Source organism: Lemur catta, chromosome 1 (genome assembly GCF_020740605.2).
Source record: "Lemur catta isolate mLemCat1 chromosome 1, mLemCat1.pri, whole genome shotgun sequence".
In the NCBI taxonomy this organism is placed as follows: domain Eukaryota; kingdom Metazoa; phylum Chordata; class Mammalia; order Primates; family Lemuridae; genus Lemur; species Lemur catta.
This window is the reverse complement of record NC_059128.1, coordinates 92,709,584-92,726,518: the sequence shown is the minus strand read 5'-3', so window position 1 is coordinate 92,726,518 and position 16,935 is coordinate 92,709,584. Positions and strand designations below refer to the sequence as shown.

The 16,935-nt window shown below is 32.3% G+C and overlaps 1 protein-coding gene across 2 annotated transcripts in view; it reads left to right on the top strand.

The window, feature by feature from the left end:
- VPS13C (vacuolar protein sorting 13 homolog C) overlaps positions 1 to 16,935 on the top strand; it is a 166,083-nt gene that overhangs the window by 87,444 nt on the left and 61,704 nt on the right. For both annotated transcript variants that reach the window (XM_045530580.1, XM_045530588.1), the window contains exons 40-50: positions 46 to 208; positions 1,993 to 2,109; positions 3,449 to 3,552; positions 3,985 to 4,152; positions 5,538 to 5,842; positions 6,782 to 6,929; positions 9,968 to 10,121; positions 10,952 to 11,064; positions 12,788 to 12,957; positions 14,273 to 14,517; positions 15,707 to 15,936. In XM_045530580.1, coding sequence (XP_045386536.1) covers positions 46 to 208; positions 1,993 to 2,109; positions 3,449 to 3,552; positions 3,985 to 4,152; positions 5,538 to 5,842; positions 6,782 to 6,929; positions 9,968 to 10,121; positions 10,952 to 11,064; positions 12,788 to 12,957; positions 14,273 to 14,517; positions 15,707 to 15,936 — 1,917 coding nt within the window. The remainder of the gene's footprint in view (positions 1 to 45; positions 209 to 1,992; positions 2,110 to 3,448; positions 3,553 to 3,984; positions 4,153 to 5,537; positions 5,843 to 6,781; positions 6,930 to 9,967; positions 10,122 to 10,951; positions 11,065 to 12,787; positions 12,958 to 14,272; positions 14,518 to 15,706; positions 15,937 to 16,935) is intronic.

Genomic DNA, 16,935 nt, shown 5'->3' with positions numbered 1-16,935 from the left:
GTTACTGTAGCTGAAATCTTCCTCTCTAATTGTTCATTGTCTTAGGTTTCATTTTCATCTTTAGACTTAGTACTTCATTTGGAAGCTTTACTTTCCTTCATGGATTTTTTATCATCTGCTATTCCATCTTCTGGACCATCCTCTTCTGAGAAGGAGTCTGAGCTGAAACCATTCATGAGGGAGTCTAGAAGTATCACTGGCAAAGCTGGTATTAATTTTTGAGTCGTGGTCTAATACTTTCTATCCAAACCTTAATAATCATATAATAAATTATTTTTTCAAGCTAAGATAAATATTTAGCACCTTGACGTTACAGCTGCTTTGACAGACTAGGTTAGTTTCAAAAGAAAGCAAATGTTATCTCTGTGGGATTATAGAGCAGTTTATGGGGGATCTTAAACAAATTTTGTTTAATATTGATTATGTATTTATATTTCATTTTACTGTCTAGCTTTTATATAAAATAGAAGTTGAGTATACTCTGGGCTGAGGTTTCTTTGCAGTCTTCAGTCCAATGAAAGTGATAAAGAAGTTAAATTATGTATACAATCATACATAGTAACTAACAAAGGCCCATTTCTATTAGTCAAGTGTAGTGCTCAACAATTTGAAGTGCTTTGTGAGATGCTGAAGGGAGGGAATCTCATGGAAGAGACAGACTCAACTTTCGTTTCTAACCAAAACTGTTACTGAGATCGCTCACAGATATGGGTGCATGTTCCTCTGGCATATTACTTGTGCTATGAAATATTAAGTATGAAGTATCCTGAGTGAATAAAGAACATATTCCTGTTTTTAAGTCAAATATCATTTTAATTATTTTTCTTTCATATTATATGATGCAAATATTTAACATCTAGTAATTTAATTTTCAGACCATTACGACTTTGAGTTATATCTACATTATTGGCATCTTCAGTGTAAAACTGGCAGTACTATATTAGCTCTGATACAAGGATCTGATTTTTTTTAACAGTGCAACAGAGCACTAATTTTGTTTTATACTAGAGTAAAGGAGTTTTACCTTCTTTGCCTTTAATGTACTTGTCATATTAATATCCTTACAAGTAATATCATTAGAAACACCTCTTCTTTATATAATATATATGATAATACACAACACAGTTGATAAATGAAAAAGCCATGTTTAAACTCACAATAAACTACAAATAATATAATCCAAAGAAACTGTCTTCGAGTTTTGCTATATAGTTCGTCTTAGTGGTTTGATTATGCTACAATAAATATTAAAGGAAAAAACAGCCTGTCATCATATTGGTGACTAAGGACTTATACTCTTCATGCATTTGCAGTATTATCAGAAGGGTCTGTTTGCTTCAGGCAAGACAGATTTCTAGGAAAATGTACTCTAAATTTATCAATCAGGACCTGGACTACAGTAGATTTAGGGAATCCATTTGATTATGATTCTTATACATGTACATTACAAAATAATTTTAATTTTTAAACTGTTCATTTTTCATAGAATTTATTTTAGAAGCAACAGGATATAATCTAGACAAGTTGATTTTGTAGCTTATAACATGAACTGTAAGTGCCATAGTAAATAATATGTATTTTATTAATCACTCATCAAACTATTTCAGTTTTTTATGTATTATTCATCTTTAATTTATGAAAAGTTCAGAATCAAAATTTTAGACTAACAGATTTATAGAATTCTAATATAGAGGCTTTTCTTTTTTCACAAAAGAAAAATTACTGTAAAGTTTCCATGTAGTAAATTGTACTTTCAATGTGCTATTAATAATAGTTGCCTTTATTCTTAATTTGAAGGAGAACATGCTAATTTTTGTCTGATTGGCATTTGAAAATTGATTCAAAATCCATATTAATTACATGGTATCTTAATGGAGGCCTTTTAGTTCCTCATAGTACATTCTGTACTTTTGTTCTAGTGGATTTGAGGTTACTGTGAGTGTTACATCATCTTTGCCATTTGCTAATCACAGGGTTTCTATTACTTTTCAGTATCTAGCAACACCTCTCAAAAGGATGTGTTTGATTTAAAGATCACAGCCGAATTAAATGCATTTAATATCTTTTTCTGTGATCAGAAATGTAACATTGCAGATATTAAAATACATGGTAAGTTATTATTCCTTGTAGGTATTTCTGTTTCTTTACATAAACACCCAGGAAAAATTGGCTTGTAGATTGGTAGATTTCCCATCAGTCATCTTTTGGTTTACTTATATTGAAGACTTATGCAAACTTTTCAAAGGTATACCTTAAAATGCTAGAAGTAAATTTGGTATGATGCATTGCTGACTTGAGACATTCTTTATGTATTAAAAAATTGCAGAATAAATCTGTTTTAATCTCTTACTGTTCTGACTGCATTTTTCAGAATAATATAACTTTAAATTGAGAAATGGATACATGGTAATGTCTTACTTAGTAAAACAAAGTCATTATCCTTATTTCTGTGGACTTTTGTGCATATATCACATCAGGAAAGGAAGTTTCTAAAAGAAATCTTGTAAGCTTTTCCCATCATTAGCTTGATGTAAGAACAAAGTATTATACATGGTGTAATGGTTTAGATTATACCATAGATTCTAAAGTCATCTTGCCAGGGTTCAAGTTTGGACTCTAACATTGGCTGATCTTGAGCAAATTAATTTGCCCTTCTATACCTTAGTCCTCTTCTGTAAATGGAGATACTAATAATTATTCGTGGGGTTGTTGTGAGGATTAAGTAAAATTTACACATTTATGTATGTTTAGAAAAGTGCCTGATAAGTAGTAAGCAGTTTTTTAAATAGGTTAAAAAATCACTTCCATTCAACACATATTACTGTGTATCTTTCATGGGAGACATGGTAATAGTTTGGGCTTGTTACTGTGTCTCAGCTTCAGTTATTGTCTATGTACTAAGGAGCAGTTGTAGAAATCATTATTCCCTTAGAAATTATGAGAATGAAAAATTTTTTTGGAGAGCAATCTTAGAAGACTGTGTTCTAGATACAGTTTATTGTAGAAATAAAAGTACTTATTTATCAAATGGTATTCATTTACTTTTAGTTATTGGAGCATCACTTTTAATAATAAAATAAACTTTTGTGAGACAGATGTTTTAGCAAATATTATGTCTTCCTAAAGGACCACTTCTGGTCTTGCCAGTGGACAGGATATTTGTGTTTGTAGAAATGTGATTAATTATCTTTGAAATTGGGTGTGTGTTTTTTCGTTTTGTTTTGTTCTAAAATTTCTACAACTTTTATGTAGGAGATCCCTATATCTCTTAAAGGTGTTATTATTTTTCTCAGTTATCTTACACATGGAAGTTGATACCATTAATATGTCTAGTAATGGGTAAATTTTATTTACTCTATATCTTGTCAGTATATTACTGAGCTTAAACATCACTGAATTGGTTCACTTGGATTAGGTGAAAAGTTTGTAAATGTTATGTTTCCCCTAGGATTGGATGCCTCTATTTCTGTGAAGCCGAAGCAGACAGATGTGTTTGCCAGACTTAAGGATATCATAGTTACAAATGTAGATTTGCTGTCCATTCACAAAAAGGTAATTAAAAATACATTTCTATGTTGACATTTATTTTGCTCCTTGGATTTGAGATGCTATTATTTATTTGTTCAGAATACATTTATTAGTTGTGTGTCATGTGGCAGGTGCTTTATTAGGGATTAGAGATGAAAGTGGTAATGGTCGGCTTTCACATTGTTTATAGGTTAGGTCTCCTGGTACACAGTGATTTATAAAAGTTATTTTTGAACAGTTAAGTTATTGATATTTCCATTGATCAAATGATTTTTATAGAAATAGGAAAAAGTTATTGTCAAGTAAAATATTTTTAACTAATAATTTTTAAGGTTGAATTTATGTATTGCTTCTTTATATATCAAGGATTTTGTAATAAGGGAACTTATTTACAATACATTGATAAGGGCTATACAGCCCTTTTGATACAATAACATGTTATTCTAATACTTTTAGGCTGTCTCTATTTTGGGAGATGAAGTCTTTAGGTTCCAACTGACTCTTTACCCTGACGCCACAGAAGGAGCGGCCTATGCTGATATGTCTAAAGTGGATGGCAAACTTAGTTTCAAAGTGGGCTGTATTCAGATTGTTTATGTTCATAAGTTCTTCATGTCTCTATTGGTAAGTTTATTGTTTAAATGCATTTATTTCTTATTGAAGCTGAAATATTTTTGCCTATACAACTGAACCTAGATAGTATAAATCGTCATTGGTAGGGCTATGTGATAAACGTTCAAATACTGAACAGAATGTTATAGTTAAGGAAATCCTTCATATGATGGTTAACCAAATGAGTTTTTAAAATTACTGTTTTGAATATATAAACTATCATTCTCTAACATTTCCATAGTTATGTATTTTGAAAGTACTTTTTGATATTTTAATTTAGGCTTTTCAAAAAGTGTTACTTGTTTGATGAAATACTCTTAAGAGTATTTAGCTAAAAGAATTTTTTAAGGAAGCTGACAGGCATTCGAAGGACTAATACTGGAACTTGCAGCTTATAATTGCGATCAACGAGACCATGAAATTCTTTTCTTATAATGTTATTTATTTCCATTTAAGTGTCATGTTCTGAAGAGTTTAAATCTGCTTATACCTCTTATCAGGAATGCTAATTAAAACTTACAAGTCAAGAATTTCTACTTAAACCATCATGTTCACTTTTCTAGAGAGTAATTTGTTTGGAGCCAGAATGGGGGGAGGTTAAGTTACTTTTGTATTATAAATAGATGAGCATCAAGAATATTGCTTAAAGCTCTGATTCGGGGGGAGAGGGGGGGCAAGGGCAATATACGTAACTTAAACTTCTGTACCCCCATAATATACTGAAATAAAAAAAAAAGAATATTGCTTCTAAGAATGTTCTTTTCGTCATTGGGAACATCTTTCAGTTTTTAGTTGAAATTGAGATGAAGTACATCTAAGTATAAATAAAGAACCTTTGATTTTTACTAATGATTACAGGGTCATAGACAATTAAACATCTTTCCTTATGTGTGAGTACATTTTAAAAAAATCTTTAGAAATAAGCTGTCAGAACCTTAGTTTCTAAGAGTAAACTTTATTCCTGTGTCCTAGCAGTACAGAATTGAACCTACAGTGCTCTCTCTCCTCCATTCCTTTCATTTAAATCTGAATTTAAAATGTCCAATATTCATTAATAAAAAGAATATTAAAAAAAGAACTGTTATAAAAATTTGCCATAAAAACAAAATAATTCTGAAATATAAAAAATGAAATTTAAAGAACTTTTTCTAAGCTATAGTTAATAGCTATTCTTAGTAGCTATTCTTAGTAGCTATTTTAAGCTATTGTTATCTAGCTATTATTCATAGCTCTGAGTGTATATGGACTTTCTCCATATAATCATAAATAAATAAGATCTCTTGTATTACATCTTTTATTTAGTTTTTCTTTTTCAAGTAAATGCTTTTTAAAGTGTTTCCTTTAAAAAATAAATACCTTTTTGGGAGAACTCTCTAAATATTCATTTCTTCCAACAGAACTTCCTCAACAATTTCCAAACTACTAAAGAGGCTTTGAGCGCAGCCACAGTCCAGGCTGCAGAAAGAGCTGCTTCCAGCATGAAAGATTTGGCTCAAAAAAGTTTCCGCCTTTTGATGGATATCAATTTGAAAGCACCAGTTATTGTTATTCCTCAGTCTTCGGTATCACCTAATGCTGTTATAGCAGATTTGGGTTTAATCAGAGTTGAAAATAAATTTAGCTTGGTTTCTATGGAACATTTTTCTCTTCCCCCAGTCATTGATAAAATGAACATTCAGCTAACTCAGTTGAAGCTGTCCAGGTATGAATATATAATTTAATTGTATATTGCTTATTAGAAATAGGGTTTTCATTTTTGTCTGAGGTGTAAAATACTTGAGTAATTTGTGGTTCTCATTCTTTATTTCTTCTATTTATGAAACCTTGGCCACTGTTTTTTGGTCAGTGGTTGATAGTAGTGTGTTTCATAGAATCTGTATTTTGTCTTACTAAATTTATAATGTGACTTTTTTTCCATTTTATAAAAATTACCTGTTAACAAAATTATAGTTCACTCAATACTGAATTTAATTTTTTTTCGCACTTTGCACATAGCTATTTCCTTTTCTGTAGGTGAGAGAAAACTTCCTAAAATGTAATAAATTTTAAGATTTATTTCTCATTTTCAGACTTTGTCACATTTGGGAATTCTCAGTGAGGCATTTAAAGGATTTTTGAATCCAAATGGGAAAGTGTTGGCTCTGTTGAATAGCAAGAGTACTTATTTGATTGTGGAGATGGGTGTTGGCAGGCAAGCTAGAATGACAATTACCGTATGTTCATTTAACTTTTAGATTTGGTGAGTTTTTTCCTCCTTGAGTTTGGGGAAGTACCAGTAACATTAAGGGCTCATTATATGATCACTGTCTTTATTGTCCAGTTTTAGGAGAATGTAATGTTTGTATGACATTGTACTGGTTGCTTTATCAAATAGTCTTTGTGAAAAACAGAAAATAATGCAGTAGTCATACTGTATGAAAATTATGTCTTTGAAATCATTTGTTATATAGGCTTTACTTTAGATAGTTCTACATATAAGCTTGATTTCTGATTCAGATTGATTTGTGAAAGGAAGTATCTTCTAAAAGAATTCTGATAGAAGCTTTTAGTGTTTATGAAAATGCTGTGTGGAAACTGTCACACTATATGATAGTCCTCTGTAAATTTCAAATAAATAAATACATTCTTGTTTTTCTTTTAGAACTATTTTGCAAGCTGGTTCTCCACAACATGACATTGAAATTTTAAAACCAGTCAACATGCTTTTGTCCATACAGAGAAATTTATCATCAACATGGTATGTGCAAATTCCTGGGATGGAGATAAAAGGAAAACTAAAACCTATGCAGGTAAATACCTAGTATAAAATATATGACAATTGTTTGATAGGCTTTTATCATGATCATAGTGCTATACACAGTTCTAGTGTATATCAGAAGTGATGCTACATTGAAAGAGAAAATTTCGTTAACTGCAAATGAGACCATCCTTGTTTCCCACACTTTTTTTTATTTCATTTTAGTTAGATATTTAAAATGAAGAGGTCTGAGATAAAACCTATTGGAGTCTACTGAAAATATTATCCTCAATTTTGGAAAATTAAAATTTTAACACAGTTAAATTATAAAACAATGCAAAGTGATGTTCAGATACCACATATTCAAAGCATCTTAGTTTTTTAATGTGTAGAAGCTTTCTTTTAAGTAGAAAAGTGGACATAATTTTGAATAGGTAAATATATTTGTTTGGTAAGCATATAAATACAGCAGTATTTTTAATAGTATAATTAGCAGGTTACATGTCGGCTCACAGGGGGAGGTGAGACTGGTTAAAGATAGTCACAGAAGTGTAGGAGTCCTGTGACTCTTGCATGCATATGTGTGAAACTGTTGAAGCCAAACGGCAGGAGATGAGGGAGGGAAGGACATACAAAACAAATAGAGTATGTGAAGAACAAATACAAATTTAATTTAGTGGTTTTTGATATCTGTGATTATTTCAGAGTTGGTTCTAAGATAAACAGGAAGGGTCAAAGGAGCAGAGTTCTGCTAGGGAAGAAGTTAAAATTGAAGGCTATTGTGGAAATGAAGGTTTCTGTTTGTATGCACTAGTGGATATATTACATGAGGAAGAATTACTGAATTATGTCTGTTTGGGGTATTCACAGAATAGGCTGTTTTCCAGAGTATGGATACTTTTCTTAATTTCTCCCTTGCTGCCCAGAGATTAGATTCCAGGTCTAATATTTGACTCTTCCTTTTAAAGATTATGTGGCTATAGGTTTGCTAAAAGCAACAGTAAAACCTAAATGTCTGTCAGTAGCAGAGTGTGGATAAAATTATGGTATATTTATGTAATGGACGTTGTAAAGCAGATAAAGTGAATGGACTAAAACTATATGAAACAAAATGGATATATCTTAAACATAAAAATGAAAAAAGCGAGTTGCAAAATGATAGTACAGTTCTATATTATTTCAAATTTTATAACAGGCAAGATAATGCTATATATATTGTTTAGAGATGCAATAGTAGTAAACGTAAGCAAGTATTCATGGAAATAATAATTCTCTAAGATAGTGTCTTTCTCTGGGGATAAAAGGAGAAGGAAGTGGGGTCTCAGGTACACATGGGGCTTCAGCCATATCTATAATGGGGAAATGAGATCTGAAGGAATATGGCAACTTATGACTTGACAAAGCTAGGTGGTAGATTGACAGAGGAGGATTAATTATAGTATTCTCTATCCTTTTTCTTTATGCTTGAAGTATTTCAAAAGAAACAAGGAAAAAAATAACAGGTCTGATAGTTTTGCATGAAAATATGATCTTTACTTTCACCATAAGAACCTTTGTTAAGTCAAGAATGTAGCTGCAGGGAATAAGGTCTCCACTGCCTAACTTGTCAGTGATCCAGGCCTCTGTAAACACTTTGGTCATAGTCATAGTCTGTATAGTTTTGGTCATAGTCTGTATAGTTTTCCTGGGTTTGGGGTGCAGCTAAGAAAGGGTATCAGGAAGGTGACACCAACAAGTTGTTTTGGGTAAATCAGTTTGACAGTAGGGGCTATCTTTCAAAATTGTCCTTCAGACTTATTGAGGGTGAATATAATATATAATACAGTTGCTCTTTTTACCCACAGCAAACTGAAGGAGGTGGTGAAGTTAGCTACTCTTCAGGTAGCTGTGGTATCTTGGTTGGTATCACCAGTGGGAATGGACACACAAGGAAGTTACAAGGAGTTAAAGTTACACCTGTTATTTGAGGACTAGGGCTTGGGACAAACAGGAAATTCCTGGTCCCTATCTTGTGCTAAAGTATCTCTCTATTTTCATTTAGGCTGGGAACCAGGCAATTTCCCTGGTGATAGGGACCTAATTTGGGAGGCACAGGGTATTGTGACATTCACAGGTGATTTGCTGTACATGCATGCTTGTATGAATTTGTGTGTAAGTGCTTGAGACAGGCCTTTTGGACCACTGTAAATGTAGGGGAAATTTACAAAAGGTAGAACAGTAAGAACCTTCAAAGAAAGTACTGATTTAATGGATCTTAGCAACCAGTAACAGCTTCGTTCATTCTAGTTGCTTCACGTTGTTCTGCAGCCACCTGTGAGGAAGATGGTATTATCCCTATTTTAAAGATTATGAAATTTGAGTTAAGGAGACTAAGAAACTTGACCAACAACACAACTTGAAAGTGGTAGAGCTAATACAGATCTTCCTGATGCAAAATCTCTTTCTTTCTTTTCTTTTTGCTCTACATATCCTATTACAAAGATAGCGATGAAGAAGATACTGTCTTCCTGATTAGTTTTTTTGGTTTCTAAAAATTCTTTGTAGATGCATTTGTTATTGTTTAAGAGGTGTTATTCTTGATAAGTTTAACAAATGTTTTATGTATGTCCAGATGCGTATGTACTGAGATGAAGAGGTACATAGCAGGAGAGAATTTTTTTTACTTTTTGGTAGAGATCAGAAACTGAACAGCATTCTTCCTGTATTGAGTTTGGAGGGAAGTAGATAATGTAGAAGAAGGAACTAGTACTGGGTGAGAAGAGAGAGAGGCAGAATTGACATGGGAAGATAGGGAAAGGGCAGAGAGGCACAGGTCCAGGAACAGGATGGCATAGTAACAGACAAGGCAGGGAGAGTGTTAGAGTGCCAGAGGGGGCTTGGATATGGGTAGAAGCAGAAGTGTGCTTACACACCTTAGATGAGGTGAAATGAGTCTAGCCTGGTGTTTGTGGTTTCTTCTGTTTCTCCTTTTCTCTTTAAAATAGATGAATAATTAGTTAATTTGAGAAACCACAAATTGACAAGAAGATACGATAGTCTGCATTTTTTATTACTTTATGTTAACAAGTTATTGGTGGTTTCTATTAATAGGTTGCTCTCAGTCAAGATGACTTGACAACTTTAATGAAAATTTTGCTAGAAAATCTTGGAGAAGCTTCTTCACAGCCAAGCCCTACACAGCCGGTGCAGGAAGCTATGAGAGTGAGAAAAGTAGATGTCCCAAGTGGACTTGACCACCTTAAAGGTATAAATTGATGAAGATGTTTTGCTTTTATTATGGAAAAAACTTAGTATTAATGTCATATTTATATTTAGTGGTTTTTCTTTTTTTTTTTTTTTTTTTTGGTCGAATGTAACATGGTATGAACTGATTCAGTATTTTACTGTTTACTGTGGAAAATCTTCTGGGGCTGAGGCTGCCTCTTGAAGGTCCTGGGGAAGGAGGTAGCTGGTGGTACCAGCATTATAAAAGCACAGCAGCCTGAGACTATTTATTATAAGGATATCATCTCTTTTTAGCCATGAAAATATTAACCTCTTTACAGGCTAATCACACACGTGATATTCCTATCTATGACTTTAAATGATGAAAAACGAGTGAAATAACATTTCACATAATCTGTTTGAGAAAGTAAGAGGAAACCTTATATTTTAAAATGGCTGAATTCAAAAGGTTCAATGCTTTTAATAGGTTCAATTTTAATGATCTGAAAATTTGTTTTATGTATCTGACTGCATAATTCTCCAGTACAGCCAGATAAGTAAAGCTGTTGCTATGCAAGAATAGTAACTATGCACTTGTTGCTTGCATGACGCTTATTTACTTTTTACTTATGAAAGCTAAATTTGCTGAATTCACTAGGCACGGAAGTGGTATAACTTAAGAGAAGAGTCAACTAGGCATGCAGTGTAGCAAGGTCCCAAGAATTAAGAGAGAAAAGGACCTTGGTATCACATATCATGCTCAGATGAGTGAACCATGAGAAAGGTATTCTTGTGTAGTAACAGCTTTGCTTAAAATCACATGCCTACTTAAAAGCTTTTTAATTTCCATATTTATGTTTGAACCATTAGAACAGGAAGATATGACAGACTCAAAGCCTTCTGTGGACCAGAATGTCACTCTCCAATTTGACTTTCACTTTGAATCACTTTCCATTATTCTTTATAACAATGATGTCAACCAGGTATGTAGTAAATTTCTGTAGTTAAAAATAAATCCTTAGTTTTTTACATTCAGCTTTAGAATATTGACTTTTTTTGATGTGGCTATTCAGTGAAAATGTTAATATCTGTAAAATAATATTTGGCCTGTAGAATATGCACTGATCCTGCCCTCTGTCTTTACTTTGTTAGTGTTTTTAATCTTATAAGGCTAAGGAAAAGCACTGATAGTTTTCTTTCCAAGTAACATTAGCACAAAAACACATTTTGATTGATCATTAATATAGGAATTTTATATATGAGTGGTTAGTTATATGTACTGTTTTATTACATAGCTAGATATATGTAACTATTTAAGAGGAGTATTTTAGTAGTGGCTTTGGAGCCTCAGATGATTATTTTTAAATTCATGATTACCCATGATATATAAGCATTAATTATATATTCACTGAATAAATGTTACATGTAGTAAGTATGTATTAAAGATGCCAATTAAAGAATTGAATTAAAGCCTTGTGTCATAATGAATCTGTATTGATGATCTGTTATTGTAGTCCATTTGTATATGTTCATTTATATTACATATTGTTTTCTAAAAAATATACAATATTCATACGTTGTTACTATTGAGTTTTGGTCTAGTATGTCATTTGTATAATGAACTGCTGTAACTTCTAATGTTTAATACTCATGAAAACATCATAAAATGACCTTGTAGGAAGTGAACAGTAAAATGCATTCTTCATTTCACTTAAGGTGCCATTATTCTCCTGGTTCCTCAGCCTTAGAATTTTGCTATCTTCTTTTACTTCTTTGTTCACCTTCCTTCTTCACGTAGATACTGAGTACTGTCAGTTTTTTCTTTGAATGACATTGTGTTCTTTTCTGTCAGTTCTCACTGCTGCTTTATTTGAGACTCTTCTTAGCTCATGCATATAATCCTGCAATGGCTTCCTTGTTTGTGGCTCTTTTTCCTTTCATCCATCCTAGATATTGGCACAAGTTCAGTTTACTAAATGAATCTCTTGTAGCTATTTTCAACTTCCCAGTCTACTTAAAAACATTCAGTGTTATATTATTTGAATTTCATCTCATGGGAAAAAAATTCAGTTGCTCCAAATTGTCTATATGAGGATACCATATTAGTAATCACATCAGGAAAACATTAGTTATGTTGTGATCAGTAGATGTGTCTGAGATCATTTCTATTAATGGGTACAGAAGAGAAGTTTGTGAATTACTTCTATTTTTTATAAGTTAAAGGCATTCAAAGTTTGCCAGTATTAATGTCCTTCTGACCCTACTGTCTTGAGGGAGAAAAGGTACGGAGTTCTGATCAGTGTCCTAGGGATTGCACATCGCCAGCACCCCTTTTATTGCTGTCCTGGTCTCTAATATCACAGTGCTTTTTGCAGAAGAGCTCATGAAATATTTATTAGTTTGATTGATTGATTGACAAAAATCTTTCCTGACTATTTTTATTTGCATTGAACTGTAAATCAGATAAATTTTTATGTACTTAACCATTGTTGAATACCTGCACCACATATATGTACTTATTTGTATGTACATATATACTCATAAACATGCATATTATCTTCCATTCCATTTATGTCTTTTAGCACCCATACTTTTAAAATTTGTGAGATTGATTTGCCTTTAAGCTCTGAATTAAGTAATATGTTTAAAAGTAATTACATAATATTTAAAGATAACTGATTCTTTTGCTTGAAAAATAACCCACAGGAGTCCAAACTTTCATTACACAATGACACTTTCCGGCTTGGTGAACTCAGACTACATTTTATGGCCTCCGCAGGGAAAATGTTTAAGGATGGCTCAATGAATGTCAGCGTTAAACTTAAGACATGCACCCTTGATGATCTCAGAGAAGGCATTGAGAGAGCAACATCGAGGTTTGTCAGCTCTGAATTTGCTATACATTATTTAAGGTTGACATGGCATCTGGCATTGCTACCAGGCATTGCTAGGCTAGGAATCATCAAAAGAGATTTCTGTCTTTTGGTCTTACTTCCTTATTTGAATTGCTTCAAGAAGTAGTGATAATTAGATTCAGCTGCTTTAAAGTTTACATTAAAGAGAACTTTAATAACAAAAGGGAATGCTATCTTAAAAATGGGAACTAAGAGAATATAACAGTTTTGTTTTTATTTTTGTTTTTATTTTATTTTAGTTTTTTATTTTTTTTTATTCAGCTTATTATGGGGGTACAAAAGTTCAGGTTATATTGGTAATATATTTTTCTAAATTCTCCCCAGCAGAATAATTTTTTTTAAAAAGTCTTCAAGTTATAGATCTTTCGTTTGTCATATTATTTTGTTCATGTCTTTTTAAAATAGTTCTGCAAAATTTCTTTCAAAGTTTTGATAGAATCTCTAGCATATTCATGTCATCAACCGATTTTTGAAGGAGTAATTTATATTAGCCCCCTATAAAGTGGGAAATGTGTAATTTCAGTAGCTTAATTACATTTTTATTTCTTTCTCAAATAATGAGACACATGATATTTTGTACTTGATTTTTTTTTGGGGGGGAAACTATGTTGCTACTTAAATTTGGACTCTGTTACATACATACTAGATATTTCTGAGTCCTTTGTTTTTCTGAAAGATCAATCAGTGAGGAAAGAGTGCCATCATGCAACTAGCTTTTCCAGTTTGCAAATTTCATGTCTGGGGTAGCTGTCATAGCTCTTTAGGCAAGGGTGATAAGTGCCATCATCTCTTTGGTAGCAGGCTCTCTCCTGCACATGTGAGGCTATTGGGGAATTATCACTGGGGACACTTGAAAAACGCTTACTGATTTGAGTTGCATTGGATTCAAATTTTATAGAATAATATTTGGAGATAAATTCCTTCAGGGGAGGTTATATCTCCTAAAGTAATATGATATTACATTTTGTGTGACCACATTGATGTGTTTTGTTAATCGCTCAAATTCCTTTACAGCATCATTGGTTTGTTTCTCTAGGATTGCACTATAGTTATAAAATATTCTGTAATTGCTTAATAACATGGGTCTTGCTTTGGAGATTAGGAGACCATGTCTAGGTTGCTAATGGGTAATTAGATCCAGTTAACACTGACCTGTTTTCTATTTAGATGAGAAACTGAAAGGTGAAAGAAAGATTATTGAGTTATATAGGAAAATTTTAATCTTTTTAATTGTTTTAGCAGAAATAAAATAATGAATGGTATATATTTTTTTCAGAATGATTGACAAAAAGAATGACCAAGATAACAACAGTTCTATGATTGATATAAGTTACAAACAAGACAAAAATGGAAGTCACATTGATGCTGTTCTTTACAAGCTGTATGTATGTGCCAGTGTGGAATTTCTGATGATTGTGGCAGATTTCTTTATCAAAGCTGTGCCTCAGAGTCCAGAAAATATGGCAAAAGAAACACAGATTCCAAGACAGACTGTCACAGGGAAAGTTAAGACAGAGAAAGGTTAGCAGAATTTATCTGTTATAGATGACAACTTGAATATTTTAACAAAAGTTACAAAGAGGAAAAAAAGAAATGAGAATTTAAGAATGTAAAATGAGTTTTCCTTTCAGATTTAAACATGTTATATATAAAAACTGTAGTACAGAAACGTTTTTAAGAGAGAGATGCAGTAGAAATTGGTTTAGGGGCTAGGAAACTCTGCTCTGGTTCCAACTGTGTCATTAACGTTTCTTTACTCATCCAGAAATAGCAGTAGTTAATCTGGGTCAGTGGTTGACATCCTGTTTTACAGGAGGGGAAACTTCTTTTCGAAAAAAACATTTTGAAAATTCTAGCACATTGAAGAGCAATTGAAATTTAAAAGCAGGTGGGGACATTGGAGGACCCAGCAGTACTCCCGTGGATATCACCTTAACTGCCTAAACTATGTGGAATAGTTTGCAATTGTCTGGTCTAGGTGTACCCTGAAGCCACTTCAGTTCTATATTTCTTTTATTACAGTGTTACCAAGTAGACCAGTGATTTTTTTTTTATGTTAAATTATAATTGTCTAAGGTTAGGCATTTTTCGAATATATAACTCAGCAAAATTGGAAAACTAACATTTACTGGCAAAGTAAGAATGTTGTATTTTTATTACTTTTAATGTTTCTTAAATAGTGATCGTATCTCATATCTCTGTATTCATACATGCCTTGAATATATTTATACTATAGATTACATGACATTGACTATGAACTTTGGATGAAATTGAAGTAAACATGTAACAATAGTCTATCTACTTATCAGGGTCTCTTTTCCTCTTCCTGATATTCCCTTCTCCAGTTTTCTCCTCCTTGCCCCTGCAACATAACATTACATATGCGTGTATGTATGTATGTATATATACACACCTTAATTTTGACAAAAAGAACTTCCTAACAAGATTATTCTTGCTAGGTCAAAGTGGTAATGATCTTGTTGGGCCAGGGATCAGATTACATTATCTTGCACAGTCAGCATTTGTTAATAATTATTTCCTCGGTATTATTAATAGTAATAATAAATATTAATACCTAATTATTATATCATTAATTTCACCAGGTTCATTATAGCAAAATATTTAAAACAACATAGCAACTTGTAGATAACATGTAGTCAGGTGACAAGATTTACTTGAAACTTATTTGGTTCCTGTTTTGTTTCTTCAGATGACTCTGTAAGACCAAACATGACTTTAAAGGCCACAATTACAGACCCAGAAGTGGTATTTGTTGCCAACCTGACCAAGGCTGATGCTCCTGCCCTGACAGCCTCATTCCAGTGTAACCTCTCTCTATCAACATCCAAACTCGAGCAGATGATGGAAGCTTCTGTGAGAGATCTGAAAGTGCTTGCTTGCCCTTTTCTCAGAGAAAAGAGAGGGAAAAACATTACCACAGTAAGAATTACCTTGTATCCTAATCTTGGAGTGGAGAATGGCAGAGATGGTTGATTCATAGAATCCTAGAATATGAGAGCTCTACAGAACCTTGGCCATTATTTATTACAAACTTGGGGTTTTACAGATAAGGATGTTGAGTTCCAAATATATTAAATGACTTAGCCATGGCACCTAGTGACAGAACTGGGGACTACCTCCAGATTGGTTTTGTTTTCTTATACTATCGTCTATTGAAAAGTATTTGAATTTTAGTATAAATCAATACTCTTTTTCAGCTGTTTCTTTTGTTCACCATAGTATATCCAATGAGTGAATATTTAAGCTTAGAGTGAAAAAATTAAATTAGAATCATGTGACCAAAAGAGATGTATTCTGCTATTATTAAAAGTGAACTTCAATTATGTTTTCATATTATTGAAAAATATTTTAGTCAATTAACTTAATTACCATAGCAATTATTTTTTAATATCAATAATTTCATTGTAAAAGGCTCATTATGTTATGTGACTCATTTGTAGTGGTAAAAATTCGTGGGCAAAGTGACTTGCATAAGGAAATTCAGTGCTACTAGGCTTCATCTATACTTTATTGTGAAATATTCTTTGATAGGACCATCTTTTGACATGTCACAGAAAGCTTATATTAATTATTCCATTAAAAGCTCATCCTAATTTTTAAAAAATGACAGTTATGTAAAACTAATTACCCTATGCAGTTAAGCTGAAAGGTTATTTAATTTATATCTTTAATGATATATCCATCTACTTTGAAGATTTGAAATTTATTCTAATAAGGACCTTCTATGATATACAAAATTGACCTGTTAATCATCTGGAAACTGTTCATTACCTACCTTACTGTAGTCTTTAGATCATTTTTATAGACATTTCAAAAACATATTTTACAGAGGGCATCATTTTAAAAATATCTTAGCAAAAGGAAACATTTTAAACTTCTGATAGTAAATGTTTATCATTACTTAAGGATTTGGCAAGA